The sequence below is a fragment of the Corvus moneduloides genome, chromosome 4 (assembly GCF_009650955.1).
Source record: "Corvus moneduloides isolate bCorMon1 chromosome 4, bCorMon1.pri, whole genome shotgun sequence".
NCBI classification, from domain to species: domain Eukaryota; kingdom Metazoa; phylum Chordata; class Aves; order Passeriformes; family Corvidae; genus Corvus; species Corvus moneduloides.
In genome coordinates, this window is record NC_045479.1 from 6,282,783 (window position 1) to 6,300,486 (window position 17,704).

Genomic DNA, 17,704 nt, shown 5'->3' on the forward strand with positions numbered 1-17,704 from the left:
GTCATTTCACAATGTTTCTTTCTTCAGTTACTAGGTTCAGATAGCTGGCATGACTGCTCTTCATGGGTTATCCAACACACTCACTACTTTCAGAGTACAGAAATGTCCCCTCTAAACTCTTTTGGTCTCCAGCCTTCATCTCAGAGTACACATATATGCAATTATTTAACTTAAATACAAAAGTTCCTCTGTCTTACTAACATCTTAAGCATTAAATGGACTGTTAACAGTATCCTAGAAATCTACTTAGTTGGAAAGGTTTTTTTCAGCAAACAGTTTAGTCATGGTGGCCCACTCTGCTGACCATCTTCAAATCTTTGAGGCTTCCTAATATCACCAAATTGAAAAGAGTTCTATTTCAGTTTTTGGTCCTGGACACATACATGAAAGATTGACGTAAGACCAGCACAACTACAATTTTTTTTCCATGGCCTGGCAGTTCCACCTAAAGTGCTCCTCTCCTTTCTACTTAAATCAATACCAGGTAGAGTAAGGCTGACACATGAGACTGCTGGATTTGGCATTAGAAAGCTGTAACATCAGCAGAAATTACCTACAATGTAGGAGCACCGCTGCACTATTGCCATCATCTACCATTGTTAACTGTTCACTGGGTGACCAGGAGGAGGCCCTACACAGTTTCAAGCTACCTAGTTCATACTTCAGAAGCAAGAACACTTAAGGGAAAAAATTACTAACTCAAACACCACAAATAAAATGCTGAAAGACATTTGGTTTCTAGAGAAATGCAGTATTACAGACAAGACTTTTCAGAAATATACACACTAAATGGTGGAGTAACACATGCAACTCTAGTTAGGAGTCTAGTGGTGCCTTAGGTTTTAACTTTCATATTTTCCAAATCCTGCACTGCCTGGTGTGTAACTCCGGAGTTCCTTGGAGCCTGTTCACTTCTGCTCTCTGTGCTGGGCAGACACAACAAAGCCTCTCCGGGCCTGCTCTCCGAGGACACCCAGACTGTCCGAGGCCCAAAATGTGTAAACCAAAGCCTCTGAAAGGGGGGCAAGCTTGGGGAAATGACATCATTAACTGAAGCTTTAATTGGAGAATTAACCCTGCTATGCAAATGAACCAAACCTATAAAAGAGTGAAGAACTCATGACTTGGGGTCCACCTTGGAGTCCATCTCAGCAGCGGCCTCTGGCTCCCCAGGGTACCTCTGAAGGCCCTTCAAATAAATACCTGCCTTTATTCCTTCATTCCTGTCCAGTCTCTGTTGTTTAGGGGGCCACTTCAGGCATCACTAGTATCTGAACAGTCTCAATGCATATTAGAGAAAGAATTATAGCAGAAAGAGTCTGCTCTAAGTTCTGCAGAATTTAAAGTAATCCCTGCTCCAGCTTAACAGCAAAAAAAGCACAGTTAAACTACTAAGTTCAACAGCACCACTGACGTCACCCATTTTATTACAAGCTGCTTTGAAGTGGGTACTATTCCCCTTATATGTTTAATGGATCAAGTAGAGACCAGCTGTTCAGCCTATGCTACAGCTCAAAGCAATCCAAGGTATTAGATCCTACCTCGATAGGAAACATGGGACAAAAGGAGCCTTGGGGAATACAGATAACCACAAAATGTCTAGTTTTATTTCCTTATAGAACTGAAAAAAGACACAACACAGGGTGTTCTCCTAGGTGATCACATGACAATTTTTGAGGTTGCTACAAAGTGCTGCAACTTGATAAATGCTTCAGATATCAAGCACTCGAGGTAGTTTTGAGTTATTCTAAAAGAGAGCTGAATTATAATTTCATGCTGCAACTGGGGAAAGACAGAAGGAACCTTAAAGCTGGCAGCATTCTAGAGAGCCAACAGGCATCTGCCATTGAAAGAATTATTTAAGTGCAATGCTCTGGGATACAGAGAATGCCTCTAAGCAATGCCTATGGAACCACATATTGCACAATTAAACCCCCATAATGGCAGAAAGCTTAGCTTTCTATCAGCTAACAACCAACCCAGGAATGGGGCTACTAATAGAATGACACACCAATAAGACATATCAAAATTTTTTTTAATACATAATTGAAAAAAAAACATTAAACCAATGGAGAAGTGAGAACTAATCCAATTTTCAGAGAAAGAATGTACTCATTAGAAGCTCAGCCAGTCTTATAACTGCAGCACCCAATGCATTTAGGAGGTTAACACATGAACAACTTTTTAAAAGTGAGATGCTTATTACACGCTACTAAGAAATGCAAAGTACTTCTGATTCTGGAGAAGAAAACTGGTGAAATGCTGGAATACTTCCATCACAATAAAGTACAATGTTCTTCAAGTGCTTACCCCAAGCAAGGTGAAATTCCTTTCAGAAATATTTTCTTGGTTAAAATTCTCTGACTCAGACATCCAAGGTCTCCAACCACAAAAAGACCACAGAAATGCATCAAAGTAAAAAGATGTTTTCAGCAGTACCACACTATTTTAGCTGAAACATAAATCTGATCTTAAAAGTAGATCAGTCGAATGTGGGAAATTTCAATGCAGGGCATTAGACATCACATTTGCATTGCCTTATTTTAAGGCACAATCACCTTGTCACAAGCAAGTTTCAACTGAGAGGAATTCCTCTGTCCTTGAGTTTCACATCACCCCACCACTGCCCACTTTTTAGGCAAATTATTTCTATCATAGTGCAAAACATACTCACTGTCTTTCCTTTCCTCTTCTGGCTTCTGATGAAGAGGTTTCCAGGGAAACTTTGAACCACACACTAAAAAAAATTATTTTTCAACTCAGAAAAATACAGCTCCCACTAAAGCATGCTGAGGAGAGTGATACCATGCCAAAACCAAGCTCCTGTTTACTGGTTTCATCAATTCCTCCTTGAATATGCATGGGTTTGCATAACTGAGCAATCATTTGCACTCTCCTCTTGGCTTCTTGCAAAGAATGATTGGCTAACTCATCCACACTGCACTGAAAACTGTTGTGTTTTTCCAAGAATCTATGTTAACTACAGGAATACTTTCCATGTTTAGTTTGGAGCTCTTCAAAGTGACATGTCAATGACATTCCCCATTTATGAAAAGAAAGGATTTTCTGTCTCTTCAGGATCAGGAACAAAGGATAAAAATAAAGCTCAGCATATGCTCCACTCCCCAGCTGCGGTGTTTGCTCAGAGTAGCTGAAGAATACAGCTGTGCTGCACCACAGCTGGGGACAAGACCACAGCACTCCCCACCCACGGGAGAGCCACACAGGAGCATGTGCATGGCATTCTCGGGATTATATCCAAGATATCCCTGCTACCTATTGCCCTCAGAGGACAACCAAAAGGATGCGACTGCCTCAGGACAGGTAGCATGCTCTTTAATCTCCCCACTCATTCTCTGAGCTTTATTGAATCCAGAAAATTTCCTGGAAATCAATAAGCAATACATTTATTTGTACACGTGCCCAAGAAACGGGACAGAAAACTCACAGACACCGGAGCATTTACTCACAGAAGGCTGAGGTGGCAATCAACCAGGGCTCACACTTTCAGGTACTTTTAACAACTTCCAAACCCAAGGGGCAATTCAATCACTCAAGCTGAGGTGACAAGAACAGCAATACAATCAGGGACAATCAAGGGTGTGCAGAAGAATGAAGAGCCCACAGGAAAGAGATGGAGATGACTATCAGATAATGGCATGAGTCAGCCAGCATCTTGGCTCCATGAGTTGAGTCAATTTTTAACACTAAGACTGGTCAGAGATAAACTCTATATAAAGAACAAGTACTGCATGTGCAAGAAGTCTTTATTAAAAGTGATCTGCTGAAATGCTCATATTAAAGGCTAAAACTCCAGTTCCTGCAATTCTACTGGAACTCACTTAAGAGGGAGGCTGAAGGGGTAATGAAGATATTTTTCTGGTCCCCCAACAGATCTGGGAAATTCCTTGTTCAGAGTCTAAACAGAGAAGTCTGTTTAATTACAGAAAATCCTATTAAACTGATCTTCCACATAAAGGGCTGAAGTAACCAACTCCAAAAGGCTATAGAAGACACAACGAATTCAGAATTTAATTAGAACACACTGTTAGCTAACTATAATCTATTAATTAGCATTCTTAGTTTTCACAGCTCAATGCAATAATACCCCTTTACTTTTAAATTGCACCCTTCTTACTTTTGGACCGAAGTTACACAATTCTACCAGTGGGGTAGTAATTACAGTGATTGCCTAGAGAACAGCAGCCTAGAAATATCTGTAAATGTTTAATTAGGGGATAAAGGAAAGACAAGGAAAAAAAAATCTAAGATAGAGAAATCACTGTTCTCTAATGTATTCATATTTAGTAATTGCATAATCCACTCTAAACCACATATTCATTGCATTTTTCTTGCAAGATTTCCAAAGCATCCTCAAATGTCAAAACTGATTTCAGAAAAAATGTTACAGTATTCTAAGACATTCTCTTTGATATGAAAACAGGGCTAAAAATGAAAAGAGTTTGAGAATTAGAAGACTTACCTGCAACTGAAATACAAAGAACGCCAGAAAGTTGAGTGATTGGTATTCCAGGTATTTGTTATCCTGGTACTGTACCATTATAACTAAAATTTTCATTACATTACTGCTTCTAAAGAAATCCTACCTTTGCAATATTTAACTTCAGGTTTTCTGCACTCCAAGATGACATAAGTAAATGCAGACAAAGTGTCACACACCCTAACAAATGCCATGTTGTGATTACCATTTGGTAAGAATACAGCTACAAAGCTACATGACAAGTTCAGTAAACGATTTCATACTATCTCAGGGAAAACAACTTACTTCCTTCAACTCAAGCTCTTTAAAAAGTGAAAAGAAACTTGCAGACAGGTTCAGTGTACTAGACTAATCACTAACCAAAAGTAATTCACTGTTGAAGACAGACTACCTGGAAGTAGAGTAGAACATGTCAAGCACCACCCTTTTCCTCCAGCATTTCCCTCTCTCCTTCACCTTCAAAAGCAATCTTACAAAAAGCATTGCCTAAAATAGCAACTATACCTTAAAAGCTGCAGGAACATGGTCAAATTTGAATTATGGAAATTTTTATTAAATTTGCTTGGATACTTAAAAAGCTCAATAGGAAAAGTAATTTTGTCATGATGAAAGCTCACTTATATTTCAGGGAACTTCTAGAGTTGGACACTGGGTCTGTATTCCATAAGAATAGTGTGGTTTTTTACCTGACAGTCCAGAGAGATGCTGAACTCACATTTGGCCAGAAATAACTAAACAGGAGGACACTCATTCAAAGACAAATATTTACTTCAGGACTAAGGCAGCCAGAAGGTCTAGGTGGGAGAACATTAAGAAAGCTTTTAATCAGTAGAACTGACTACAAAGAGACCTCAATTTTAATCAACCTCTCATTTTTATTTTAATTTGGAGATGCTTTTAAGATGCACAACACCAAAGACCTAGACACCTGAGAATCTCTGTTCTTCTGCCTATTCTGTAGCTGGCCAGACCACTACAAAAAAACCTGTAGGGTGCTTTAGGATAGCTGCATAACAAGATATACAGAATTTATGACAAAAGAATAACAAGCATGTATTAAACAGTGTTATTTAAATGTAGCCAAGAACACAATTTATATCTGTTGGTGAAAACTGCAGGTCTGGAGGTTTTAACTCTAAAGTAAGACCACCATAACTTTTTCTTTTTAATGGCAATCTGTCAACATTCAGCAACAGTTCAGTTATACTGGGGGTCAGCAGTTAGTACATTCTGCATCTCAGAGAACGTTTCAAGAGGTAAACAGCACAGAAATATTAATTATGGACAGAATAAATACTTGCAAAAGGAAACAGAGTGGTTACCATCAGTCCTAGGGGAAAAAAAACTCACATGACACCCAAAGAAAAATGAGCACTCGAGGTGGTTTACAGGTCTGACAAGAAACATTTAAAAACAGGCTTGCAAGTTGAAAACACGTCTTACCCACATCAGTTACCCAAGAAAAGCACCAATCTAATTTAGCTGCTTAAGTGTGACATGCAAGTTTATTAAAGACATTTAATCATGCTACCACACTAACACAGGAGTTACATTAGATGACAAACCTGGTTTTCTTCTTGCAAAACTCTATATTGTTCCTTCCAAATGGTGATTTTTGAAGCTTCATCCTTCCTCAGAGCTCTTTCCTTTTTTAGCTCAGGACTCCAGAAGGTCTTGATGCTGTTCATGGAAGAACTCAGCTTGCTTTCTTTCACCTCCACGTCCTTGCGAAGCAGATCGTTCTCCCTCAGCACCTCCTTGAGCTGTGTCTGCAGATCCATGATGGTGTTATCCCTGGCCTGGCGCAGCGAGTGAGGCACAGTGGATGCCATGCTCACTGGGGGGAGATGGTGCTCTCCAAATGCAATTGTATCACTGGCAACTCCACTACTGGCAATGTTAGGGCTGCTGCCCATCGCAGTCATCCTAACGCCGTAAGGCAGCCGCCCCCCCCGACCGGCCCAGAGTCATGGTGCTCTTCGGGGTGTCTGCACCCACGTTCTCGTGGTCACTGAGGTACATAGGGCCAGACGTAGCATAGGCAGCATTTAAGGACTGAATGTTTTCCATAGAAAGGGTTTTCCCACTGCCACCCCCAGTACTACTCCCAGAGCTGCCTCCTGTGCTGTTGGTTCGCCGATGGCCCAAGCGAGGCGACCGCGGCAGCCTCGGGGAACGCCCTGGGCTCTGGGTGCTGGGCTCCACCTTGCCCACGGAACGAGCACTTCCATACATGATTAAGCTGGTGGTGTGAGGCAATCAGATAGGCAAAAATCAGGAATGAGAGAATTCCTGTTAAGCTCTTCAATGGTTATAAGGAAACTTAAGGCCAATCACTACTTGTAACAGATCCGATTGTCCATCTCTGAAGTCACGTGCTCACGATGCTCAGGACCATATCTGTAACAATAAGAGTAACATATTAAAATCTGTATCAATAAAAATAACACATTAAATACCTAGTTTATCACCAAATATTTGTCCCACATTAGAATATATTCTACTATCTTTATACTTCTCCAGTACTTTTCAATTCTTCCTAACAACAAAAAGCAATATTTTATTTAAACCCTTATATTTAAACTCAAAAAGAAACTTCTATTCTTGCTTTTCTATTGTTATATTATCACAGTAAAGAGGGAAGGAAAAGAGAATCCATGAATCTTCAAGACATCATTTTGCTGGCCATGACAAAACCCTTCAGATGTCATCTAATCTTTTCTCCCGTTTCTAACTGGCCCTAATGTTTCACCTGTTACCTTTCTGAGTAAGAGAGAATCAAAATTTAAAAACCACTCAGTAGGATATCTTTCCTTCAAGCACTGCCAGCTTCCACAGGACATGGTTTCTAAACCCCTGTGCTGTGAAATCATCCCGCAAATGGGAAGGCAGGATGGACTGAAATGACTCTGACCACGATCTCAACCAGCAGGTTCCTTAGCACTCCTGTCAGCCCTACTTCAAATGCAGAAGTGAGAACCAAAAGTAAGAATAATCATTAAATCGTTACTGACCACACAACTTAAGCAAGCATAGATGCAAATCCGAAAGAGGAGCAATGACCCAGCAATGAGACCAATGAGGTTAAGAGGAAGAAGAGAATCACAGTTCCACTGGAAACTGGTTCTAGACTCTTACTTTCTCTCAAACTAAATCTAACTTAAATCTTTGTTCAGGTTAAGAAAAGATTTCAATTGAAATATACTTCTCATTAACCAGCTGAGATTAATTAAATTAAATGATATTTCAACAGCAGGGGCCTCTTAAAACACAGAACAGTATGACATCATCCTGTTGCTGTTCCTTCTCCCCTCTACCTTTTCTTTAAATAAGGGCTCTAGTGGCATATGCAATAAAATTCCTTATTTTTGCAGAGCAATATGATGCTGTTGTACAAGTGCTGGCAGGAAGCTCTTTAGCATGGGGACTCTGGGCTGGGATCACAGTTAATAGTCAAGATCTAGCAGAGAAGCAAGAAATGTAACTAAACTACTGCACTGTAAAACCTACCCCACTATACAGTCCTCACTTTCTTTTCTTCACTATTTTTTTCCAGTGTAAACTATTTCATGTTACTGTTGGGCTCAAATAAAATCAAAACTAGAACACTGAAACATTCCTGATCCCATCAGACGAACGAATACCAGCCAGTGTCCAAAGAGTAGCAGCATCTTATGTATCCCAACATCTTGCCTTTCACACCAGCTTTCATCTACCTGCCTCTTCTGCTCAGAAGTCAGCTTTGCCAGGTATTAGGAATAAATGTCTCCAAACCAGCACGTTTGTGACATAATAATTGGGCAAACAGCTTAAAGATTAAGTTTAAAAGAGGGATGCATTTACAAAAAAAATTGTAGAAATACTGCAAGTGGGTAGAGGGAAAGAAACCAAAAAAAATATTGCAAAAAACACTGGAAAAGGATAGAAAGAAAGAAGTAAAAATGAAGATAAAGCATTTTTCCTTTTGGAATGAAAAGTTAGTATAGGAAAAGATACAACAAGAAATAGTTTTGAAATGTTAACCTTAAATTTTAAAGGAAAAACAAAATCAGGGTAAGCCAGCATTTTATCATTTTCACACAATTTCATAGAAGATACAGTGGCATGAGGAAATTTACAAAGTTTATGGAAATTGATACTGCTTTGTGAGCAGTTCTCAAGATGTTCAAGTGCTCACTTTTTTTTTTAGGGACAAGAAAAGCTAGCAACAATATTGCTACAGAATATTTTAAAGCACATATGTAAAGGAGAACAGGCCAAGGAAAAACAGCCAGCAGCATTAACTGAAACTATCTACCAAAGCAACACCTACAGATGTAATTTTTTAATACAAGTTACATTTCTTCTATTTCAGCTACATATCCTTATGCAAAACAGTACAGAAATATAAACTGTGTAACAAAGTCTACAGTGTTCCACTGAAGTTGCTTCAATAAGCAAGACACTGTGCCCCAGGATCTGGAAGAAAAACACTTCTTCCAAACAGAAAGGCTATTTCAGACTAGCCTCACTGTTTGAGATATCAAAATGCTAAAAATGCTGCTGTGACACCACTTGAGCACTCAAAACAAGTCAGATATGATTTCTTAGATGCTACATAAAGTACATTCCACCGAGAGCTTGCATTCATTAGGATTCTCTTGAAAATTAATCCAAATAACAGCACTTAATTAATTTGCTAAAAACTCACCACAGTAAATCAGGGCAAACACTCATTAACAGCTTTGGATGAGCTTAACTTGAACCGAAAGACCAGACTTGCATTTCAGTTAAAGGACTTCACCCCCAAACCACTGAGTTTCCAAGCTGCTAGAAGTACATCGCTGTTGCACACAGAAGCATCACCTGGGAAAGTCCTTAACAACACACCAGAGGAGCTCAAAAGTTTTTAGACAATTTCTAATGAGTTCCTCACCCTCAACATGGAAAATCACAGAACTGCCTTCTCCTTGCACTAGCAAACATTCTGTTAAACCATGAATACTTTCCAATGAAGGGAAGTGGCTGATATCCTCGAAAGAAAGCAGCTTCCCAGGCAGCAGAGAGGAGCTGGTAGCACAGCAGGTGCTGTGCAGGAACCATCTTCACCTACACTGGGCAGGCAGGGGAGCTCTCAGCCACCTCAACTGGAAACACCAGTCCTGTGCTAACTCAGCTCCAAGCTTGGTTTCACAGGCTACTCCAGAAAAATCAAGTAATTCAAGCCAAGTGCTAGAATTAGCTGTTGATCAGGGTTATGGGAAGGATTCCCAGAGCTGGCACAGCTGAAACTCGGGGAGAAGAACTCTATTACTGCTGCCATGCATTACACTGCACTCACCTATCACACAAAAGCAGTAGATTCAGAGCAGCTGCCTTCGGAAACAAGCAAACATAACCCCCAGCATTCTTCTTGAAATGACAACTTTCACTACACCATTGTTAGACTTCAAAATTGTGAATATTCCAACTATTAACTAAATACACCCTTCCACACAGGCAGTTTCAGTATTTCCACTGACACAGATCTGCCACAGTTCAAGACAAAAAGATACAAGATAAATCTTAACTCTTTTATTTTTCCCCTATTTTTTTCTAATAGCATTTATCACTGACCATATCACTTTGTTGTAGAAGCAGATACTAATACAATTCACACTAGGAAAAACATCTTTCTTCATGAAAACAGCAAAGTGGGGGAAGTGACAAAAAAAATCTTTTCTTTTTTGCAATAACAATTAATCAGGAAGAAGAAAGAATTCCAGTTTCCCTCCCAGAGTCCAAGCAAAAGTATATGGAAGATTTCTTTCAGATAACATGATAACCAGAAAAGTTAGTTTTTCAGTATTCTGACCCACACTAGCATTGTGCTGGGAATCTCACAAGTATGGTCTCTTATCTTCCCTGAGGCCAACATGCAGCACTGTTACTATTTTCCTCTTCTACTGAGACTCTAAATTTAGTCACAAATAAATCATCCCTGAACCTTACAAGATTCAGGAGCACAAGGAACACTGTCCAACTGGGAATGTACTAACCATCTTCCCTTTGCAAATTCTCCTGTAGATTTCAAAAGCCTTTGTTTTTTCTGCCAATACAGGAACCCTAAACTCAAGATTACAAAAAAAAAAAAAAAAAAAAAAAGAGACTTTCAACATAAAAAAGCTTAAAAGAACAAAACAGCTGAAGCCAGTGCTAAACCAGTTTTCTTCAAGATAGCTGTGTAACTTTACAACTATGAAACAAAATTCTCTTGTTCACTGTTCATTAAGAGAACAAAAACTTCAAAAAGCATCCTATATGCAAGCCAAATTAAAAAATAAAAGAAATTCACATCAGCCCAAGTAAAAACTTCACATATACATTTATATATATTTAAATTGGCATTGCACCTTTGCAGGCACAAAGACCTGACCTGCTTTAGTATAAGTTGAAAATACTATCTAGTGCTTACGGAAAAACATGAAAGAATGACTATCAGGAAAAGAATAGGCAAGAATTATACAATATTGCAGAAAAAGGTTTGGAAAAGGACAGTTATGAACACGTTTTCTGTATAAAAATTTTAAAATAGCTAACAGCACATCCTGCTTGAAGTGCCAGCTAAGAAAAACATCTTCTCAGCTCACAGGTGACTGTCCAAAAACATTCAGAGACAGACACCATTAACCGTGGAAAATGTTTATAACCTGGCAGCAGACATTTAAATGTACTGCAGTGCAAGCTGTAGCAACTAAAATCCACCTGTTTCATTACAACAACCTAGTCCTAGGCAGTGAATAGCAATGGAGAACCCAGCTTTCTTCAAACATGCCAGGATCAGGACCTGGCGTGCTAAAAGAACAGTAACAAGCCACCTGCCCAGGTTCATGGAGATTTACTTGAGAGGCAATCATGACATGAGAGAGGGCAGGAACAGAGACACGAGTCTTGTCAAAAGATCTGGTGGTTTTCAATAAAAGTTGTATCGGGGCATAGAAAAAATGTAAGAAATTCTGGAGGGATCACATTAACATCAAACTTCAGTACAAAGAATCCCATAAAATGAGATGTCTTTAGCAGTGCTGTCACACTCGGCCCCTACATCTATCATTTTATGTGAACCAACAGCTCAGAGGGCAGGTGTTCCTGGCTACAGCTGACAGAAAACAGAAGATTCATTAAAGAGAAGTTTTGTTACCCTCTGGAAGATATCTCTGTCATATAAATTAATAATGCCTTTCATGTCTCCCCCTACTCCAGGACAAATATTAATAGCACACTAATTACTTCTAGGTAAGCAAGCAACCAAATACACAAACATGCTGCAGAAATACAGGGAAAACCCAGCCTACATTTATTAAAACAAAAAGAATTTCAGAGTAACTTTTGCAGCCTCCAGCAGGTCCTGTGAAATTCTTTGCTGCAATTTCTGTTCAGGACTGACACCAGCTGACAAACTGCTACAGCTATGGAGACAATTCCTTAATAGCATCACTGCCTGATAGTCAGGAATGGGGCAGTGGGATCACACACCAGGCAAGTGCCTCTTACAGCCCAGGGACACCTCTAGAGCCTCCCTAGCAGCAGACTGGAAGCCACGGATCCAGCTTCCAGAAGACAGAACTTCCTTGTCACCCTGATTCCTGTCTGCACAAGGAAAGCTTTGAATGTCAGTTTCGTAATAAAAGCAAAGTCAGCCTTTACAAGAAGCATCTTAATCTGATAAAGGACTGTAGCAGACACATTAGACTTCATTAACAGAGGTAGCAATTGTTCCCATTTACATAATTTACACCCGAATAGTTAATGGCAAGTAAGACTAGATTACACAGTAGGACAGAGACTGCAGAGTAGATACAACAGAGGGGAAGGCAGGTAGGAAAGATGGAATTCCAAAAAAAGAAAAGCTTACATTCCAGTAAAACCCTGCCAGGAATCCAAATAGTGGGTACAATGAGAGAATTGACATGATTCACAACAACTCAGAGGTGTGCTAACCAAGAGAAAAAATGAATTCCTGTTCCCTCCTAGTGCACATCACAGTTACAAAACCTACAGCTGCTACATTACTTTAAATAAAAAGCGTGAAGCCTCTATCTCTTATGGCTATTTTGTAGATTTTTGGCTTGGCTAGTTTTGGAAGGTAAGAAGGCTCACTACTTTTCATGTTAAATTAATAACTATTACACACAAAAAGACAGAAGAAAGCTTACTTTGGAAACTGTCTGCAAGCCAGCCAATGCTGGACACAAGGCATTGAACCCATGGAATTCAGGGCTGTTTATCAAAATGTCCTTGTGGCCTTGACAGCAAGAAAGCAAAAAGGATGAATGAAATTAAGACAGAAGTAAGACAAAAAAAGTAACTGTTCATATTAGGATTGACTCTCATTCCTAAAGAGCACATAAATAAATGCTGAAGCACTGCCATCTGCTTATATGCAATCCTTTTTAAAAGCTGGGGGGATGGTGGTGGCGGTGTTTGTTTTGTATTTTTTAAATTAAGTTCACCTACTTGCACATCTGCCAGGTTCACTGACTGTAACAGAGCTTTTGTTCTGTCTCACCGAACACAAGACGTGAACTGATACATTCTCCCCCATATGCACAGAGAAATCTGCCCAGAAAAGCATCTCAGAAATCCCCAACAATCTTCAGGTGACTTTGATATACAAAAAAAATATGTTTTGTAAAAGGCAGGTCATCAATCCTGACCCTAACAGTTTAAGGGAAAAAGGGAGTGTTTTGTTTCTAAACATAAAGTGACATTCCTGTTAAAGACTTTTTACATTTGAAAGGTTAGCATAAATGGCACCTGTACACTTTTAAGTCACCATAGAACACGGAAACATCTTGATTCCCTGTCCTTTTTAGACACCTTTCTGTTTCCCATCCCTACAAGGTGTCCCATCCAGAAAACACTACCTGCGAGTCTGTAAATGAGAGAGCCAGCAATATTCCTCAGCTTCCTAGTTAATTTGTCTCCCACAAGTACACAATTCCTTTCATGGGATCTACTTATTCAACAAGGAAGACAGAACATGCTCTGTTCTACTCTACAGCACTTTCTTTGCAAAAGCAGTTTTAACTGACACCAAGTTTTATTTCTTATAATACCCTCAAAGTCTTGATATCAGCATAAAGGGTCTGCTGTCACCACCACAGTTCCATTCCTTTCTATCTCCTTTCCCCAAAAACAGGACCACAAAAAAAAGGCTTATTCTTATTATAATAAATACACCTACTTCAGCTAAACCTTTAGTTACTCACAGTTGTATAATCTGATACACCACTTGCTTGTAAGGACTTTTTCCCTAGCACTCTGGAGGCTGGCCTCAGCTTGAGGGAGAACCCGAGGCACTAAGGATATTTCTAAAGGCTTTACTTCATCTCACTCGTCAGACTTCAGTGGTTCTGCTCCCAGGGCCCTAAGGGTTAATCTGGTCACTAAATTTGGGTGCACAAGCAAGTTCTTTCTGTTCTGGCTGCTGAGACAGAATTTCTTCTGTCTTCCTGCAGAGCCAGGAGCACATACTGCTTAACACTACCTGGACATCACACTGAAAGGCTTCCAAGGTGTGGCAGAAATCTTGGGCGCCGTTCCAGCACCTCTCCTTTCCTACAGCTTAAAGTATTTCACTGAATCTGTCACAGCATGATTAGCACATGGAGCAGATATGACCCTGCTCAATTGCTGCTTCTTGCCTGGATTTACCACTCTGGACCCCCAGAGTCCCTCCCTGTCCTAACTTCTTAATGCTGACATGTGTAGGGGGTCTGGGTAGGCACACCAGGATTTCTTTTGTGCAATGACTGGGACATAATTGTTAAGTCTCTAAATTTAAAGCAGATGTGAAGAAAAAAAAAAAAAATCACCCTATGCCTTTTTTAAAGGCAAAACACAAAAAGCAACAGGTGTCAGAACTTCAACGTATCACTTATATCACTTCCTAGTGATAAACTGATTAAATTAACTCTCGTTCTTCTAATTATCTAGAACACTGAAGATCTTCATCTGTGGATGTTAATCTTCTGTCACTGTATGGCTAAAGAGTTTATAGGCTCATTTTAGAGTACAAAGTCAGTAAATACTATATGTTTACATCCATGGCTGTTTCCCTCTTTCCCACAGGTGGCATGCAACCAACAACCCAATCCCTAATAGCATGAACAAAATGTTAAAAGCACTAAAGATATTTCAAAAGTCCAACAAGTGCCTAGAAGCACTAATGAGCCCATGTGGACAGCCAGCCTAAAGTCACCATGGGTAACATCACAGTGCAAGGCAAAGCATGCTCCAGCTACAGAAATTCCATCATAATCTCACCCTGACAACAACGTTGGGCTAACAATATTGACATAACCCACGTGCCAGAAAACATCACTACTGCTAAATCAGCACTGGATTTTCTAGGATCTCCTGCTCTACTACTGCCACACAGCAGTCCACTGCATGCCAGAGTTAAACTCTTGGCTTAAACAGGCAGCAATGGATAGAATAGAACCCTCTTCACCCAGACTACTCTTACAGCAGGGTGGCCAGCAAGGGTCAAGAACCCACACCATGGATTTAGTTCTACTATTTAAAAAGCCACATGCATCCCTCCACACTTACATTTCTGACCAAACCATACTCAGCTAAAACAAGCCAGACCCTCTAAATATAACACAATTCTCCAGTGGCTTAGCCAGGTAAGTGTTGTAACGAAACTCTCACCCAAGAGAGGTTCTCAGGAGAACAGGCTTGAAAATAGGGAGGGCTGAGGGGATGAGAGATAACAATGGGAGAGTACCCTGCTTCACAAAATAAGGAATAACAGCGAGGAACTCACACACTGGTTACAATAGCATGGTGAAATATTCCTATTCATACAGCAGCACATATAACTGCTACCAGGAACTGAGAAACTGGCAGATTCAAAGAAAGAAAAAAAAAAAGGAAACAAAAAAAGTAAGAACACACTGAGTATCAAAACCTCCTCAAACAAACAGCCATGGTTTCTCTCATCACCAATATTTGCAATTCAGTAAAAGGGAATAGGCCACATAAATACCAAACCTATCTTCTTTGCTAGTCAGGCCATTAGCCACGTATTATGGATGAAAAGTTATGTGAAGGGAATCTCAAAAAACCTCATGACAGGAATAAAAAGAATGCTAAAAATTATGAAAAATATGATGCTTTAATATAGCCCAGAGAACAGGTTTTCTTCAGTTTAGGCTTCTGCTGACATCCCAACAGTGATTTAATTACAGCCAAATTGGTCTCCCAGAAGTGGTGGAAGAAGTTCAAATTATATCGAAGATTATGATAAACTCACATTTCATTCAGCAGATCCCAACCTTTTCCTAGCTGCAGCCTCTCCTGCAGCTTGATGGATTCACACAATTCCAAATTTCTGGATGATATGGTAACCGTAGGCTTGACTATCCTGGGAACTGCTGTTCCGTGATAAAGTTCTGCACTGTGCTTCCAGAACTGAACTACATTCAGTACAGCTGGTAACTAAATAATTACTGCTTTCATTACTGGGAAAAAAAAAACCCCACACTTATTTTACTACCCACTCTAGTCACAGCAGCACGGGCAAGGTGGTGATTTCTCTCTCTCTCTCCTCATCCAATTTGAAATGGCTCTAAGGGTGCTGACTCATAACTGACCCTGAATTGGGGCACACATCTGAGCTGCTGCAGTTTCCAACACAAACTCCAGTAACGTGCCAGGCTGGAGCTCAGGAAGAGATGTGTGTTCAGCCACCTACGGCTACAGACGCAATAATCTCAGGGAGCAAAGGAGGGCAGGCAGCTGGTGGAGGTTACTGCTGCAGATATCCTTGCCCAGCTGGCCATTGTTTGAGAATTACAGCCGCACAGCCAAACCAGACAACTTTCTGTGCTTACAGCCTGTTGGATTTGAGGTAACACATTATCCAGCTACAACCACCCCGCACACTTGAGCGTGGCCCCCCAAACGTGCCTGGACAAAATGTAAATCACACACTGTTCTTCAGAACAATTCTATTTTTATCCATTTGCTTTCATTCTCTCGGCTCCTGTACTGCTTCCCACCACTACCAGCCCCTCCATAGGTGCTTCTTTATATCTTCGCATCTCCCAGTCTCTCCCATTTCCACTGGGGCTTCATTTCAAACCATTTCACACCGTACCAGCCAGCACAAACCATAACATGAACTTCCAGGGCGCATGCAACATTCCAGGTAAAATAAATCGTGTGCTTCCTAACTAACCTTCAGCGCTCACACTACAAACGAGACAGATGTGGAAGGGCAGCAATTCCTGACACAGGCTTCAGGATGGCAGCAGACTCAGAAACAAAGCACCGTGTCAGCTGACGCTGGTTCGTAGTAGATGCAATAAAATACATGAAACTGACCATTCAGCGCTCACAGAGAAAACAGAAAAAATCCAACACCGCCGCAAGGTCTGGGCAGAAAGACACCGCTCACCATTCCCGCAGATGAGGTGACTAAGATAACAAAAGCGTGCGCTTCCCAAGGACAGACTGAATGAGGAGGGGCGGAAAAGCACGGCCGGGAAGGCGAATGGGCAGAGCAGGAACGACCGCCCGTGCGAGGCACAACCAGACCCCGCCCGGCCGCGAGCAGCGCCCGGCAGGACGCGGGCCCGCGGGGCGATGTTGGCCGCCCCGCCGCGGTCCCCGGGGCCGGACCGGGGCCGCCCCGCCCCGCCCCGGGCGGTGACAGCGTGCGGGGCCCGGCGGAGAGAGGCCCCGGCCGCCCCCTCCCTGCCCCGCGCACCCCCGGGGGGAGCCGCCCGCGGGCCCGGACCCACCTGCGCGGCAGCTCCGCGGCCACAGCCCCCGCCGCCGCCGGACGCTGCCCGGCCCCACCGCAGCCCGTGCCCAGCGCGGCGGCTGCTCCCGCAGCTACCGGCGCCCGCAGGCCCCGCCCCGCCCCGGGCTCCCCCAAGCGGACGGCAAGGCGCGTTAACCCGACCCCCCCCGCCCCGAGCGCGGCCCCTCACCTGCCTGTCAGCCCGCGGGGAGGGCACGGGCGGCGGCGGCCGCGCCCGGCGCGCTGAGCTGGGCTGAGCTGAGCTGGGCTGGGCTGGGCTGGGCTGGGCTGGGCTGGGCTGGGCTGGGGCCGGCTCCGCTCGGCTCCGCCGCGCTCCCGCCGCCGCTCCCTCCCGCGCCCCCGGCGCGAGACACGCGCAGGCCCCGCCCCCGCCGCCTCCACGCCCCGCCCACGGGCGCGCGCGCTCG

General features: G+C 42.1%; 1 protein-coding gene across 1 annotated transcript in view; it reads right to left on the bottom strand.

Annotated features, from left to right (window-relative positions):
- Positions 1-17,556, bottom strand: part of ERC1 (ELKS/RAB6-interacting/CAST family member 1) — a 284,378-nt gene extending 266,822 nt beyond the window's left edge. The window contains 3 exon segments of the mRNA XM_032105148.1: positions 6,067-6,453; positions 6,455-6,901; positions 17,467-17,556. Of these exon segments, the coding sequence (XP_031961039.1) occupies positions 6,067-6,453; positions 6,455-6,736 (669 nt within the window). The 5' untranslated portion in view covers positions 6,737-6,901; positions 17,467-17,556.
- Positions 17,557-17,704: the final 148 nt, after the last annotated feature.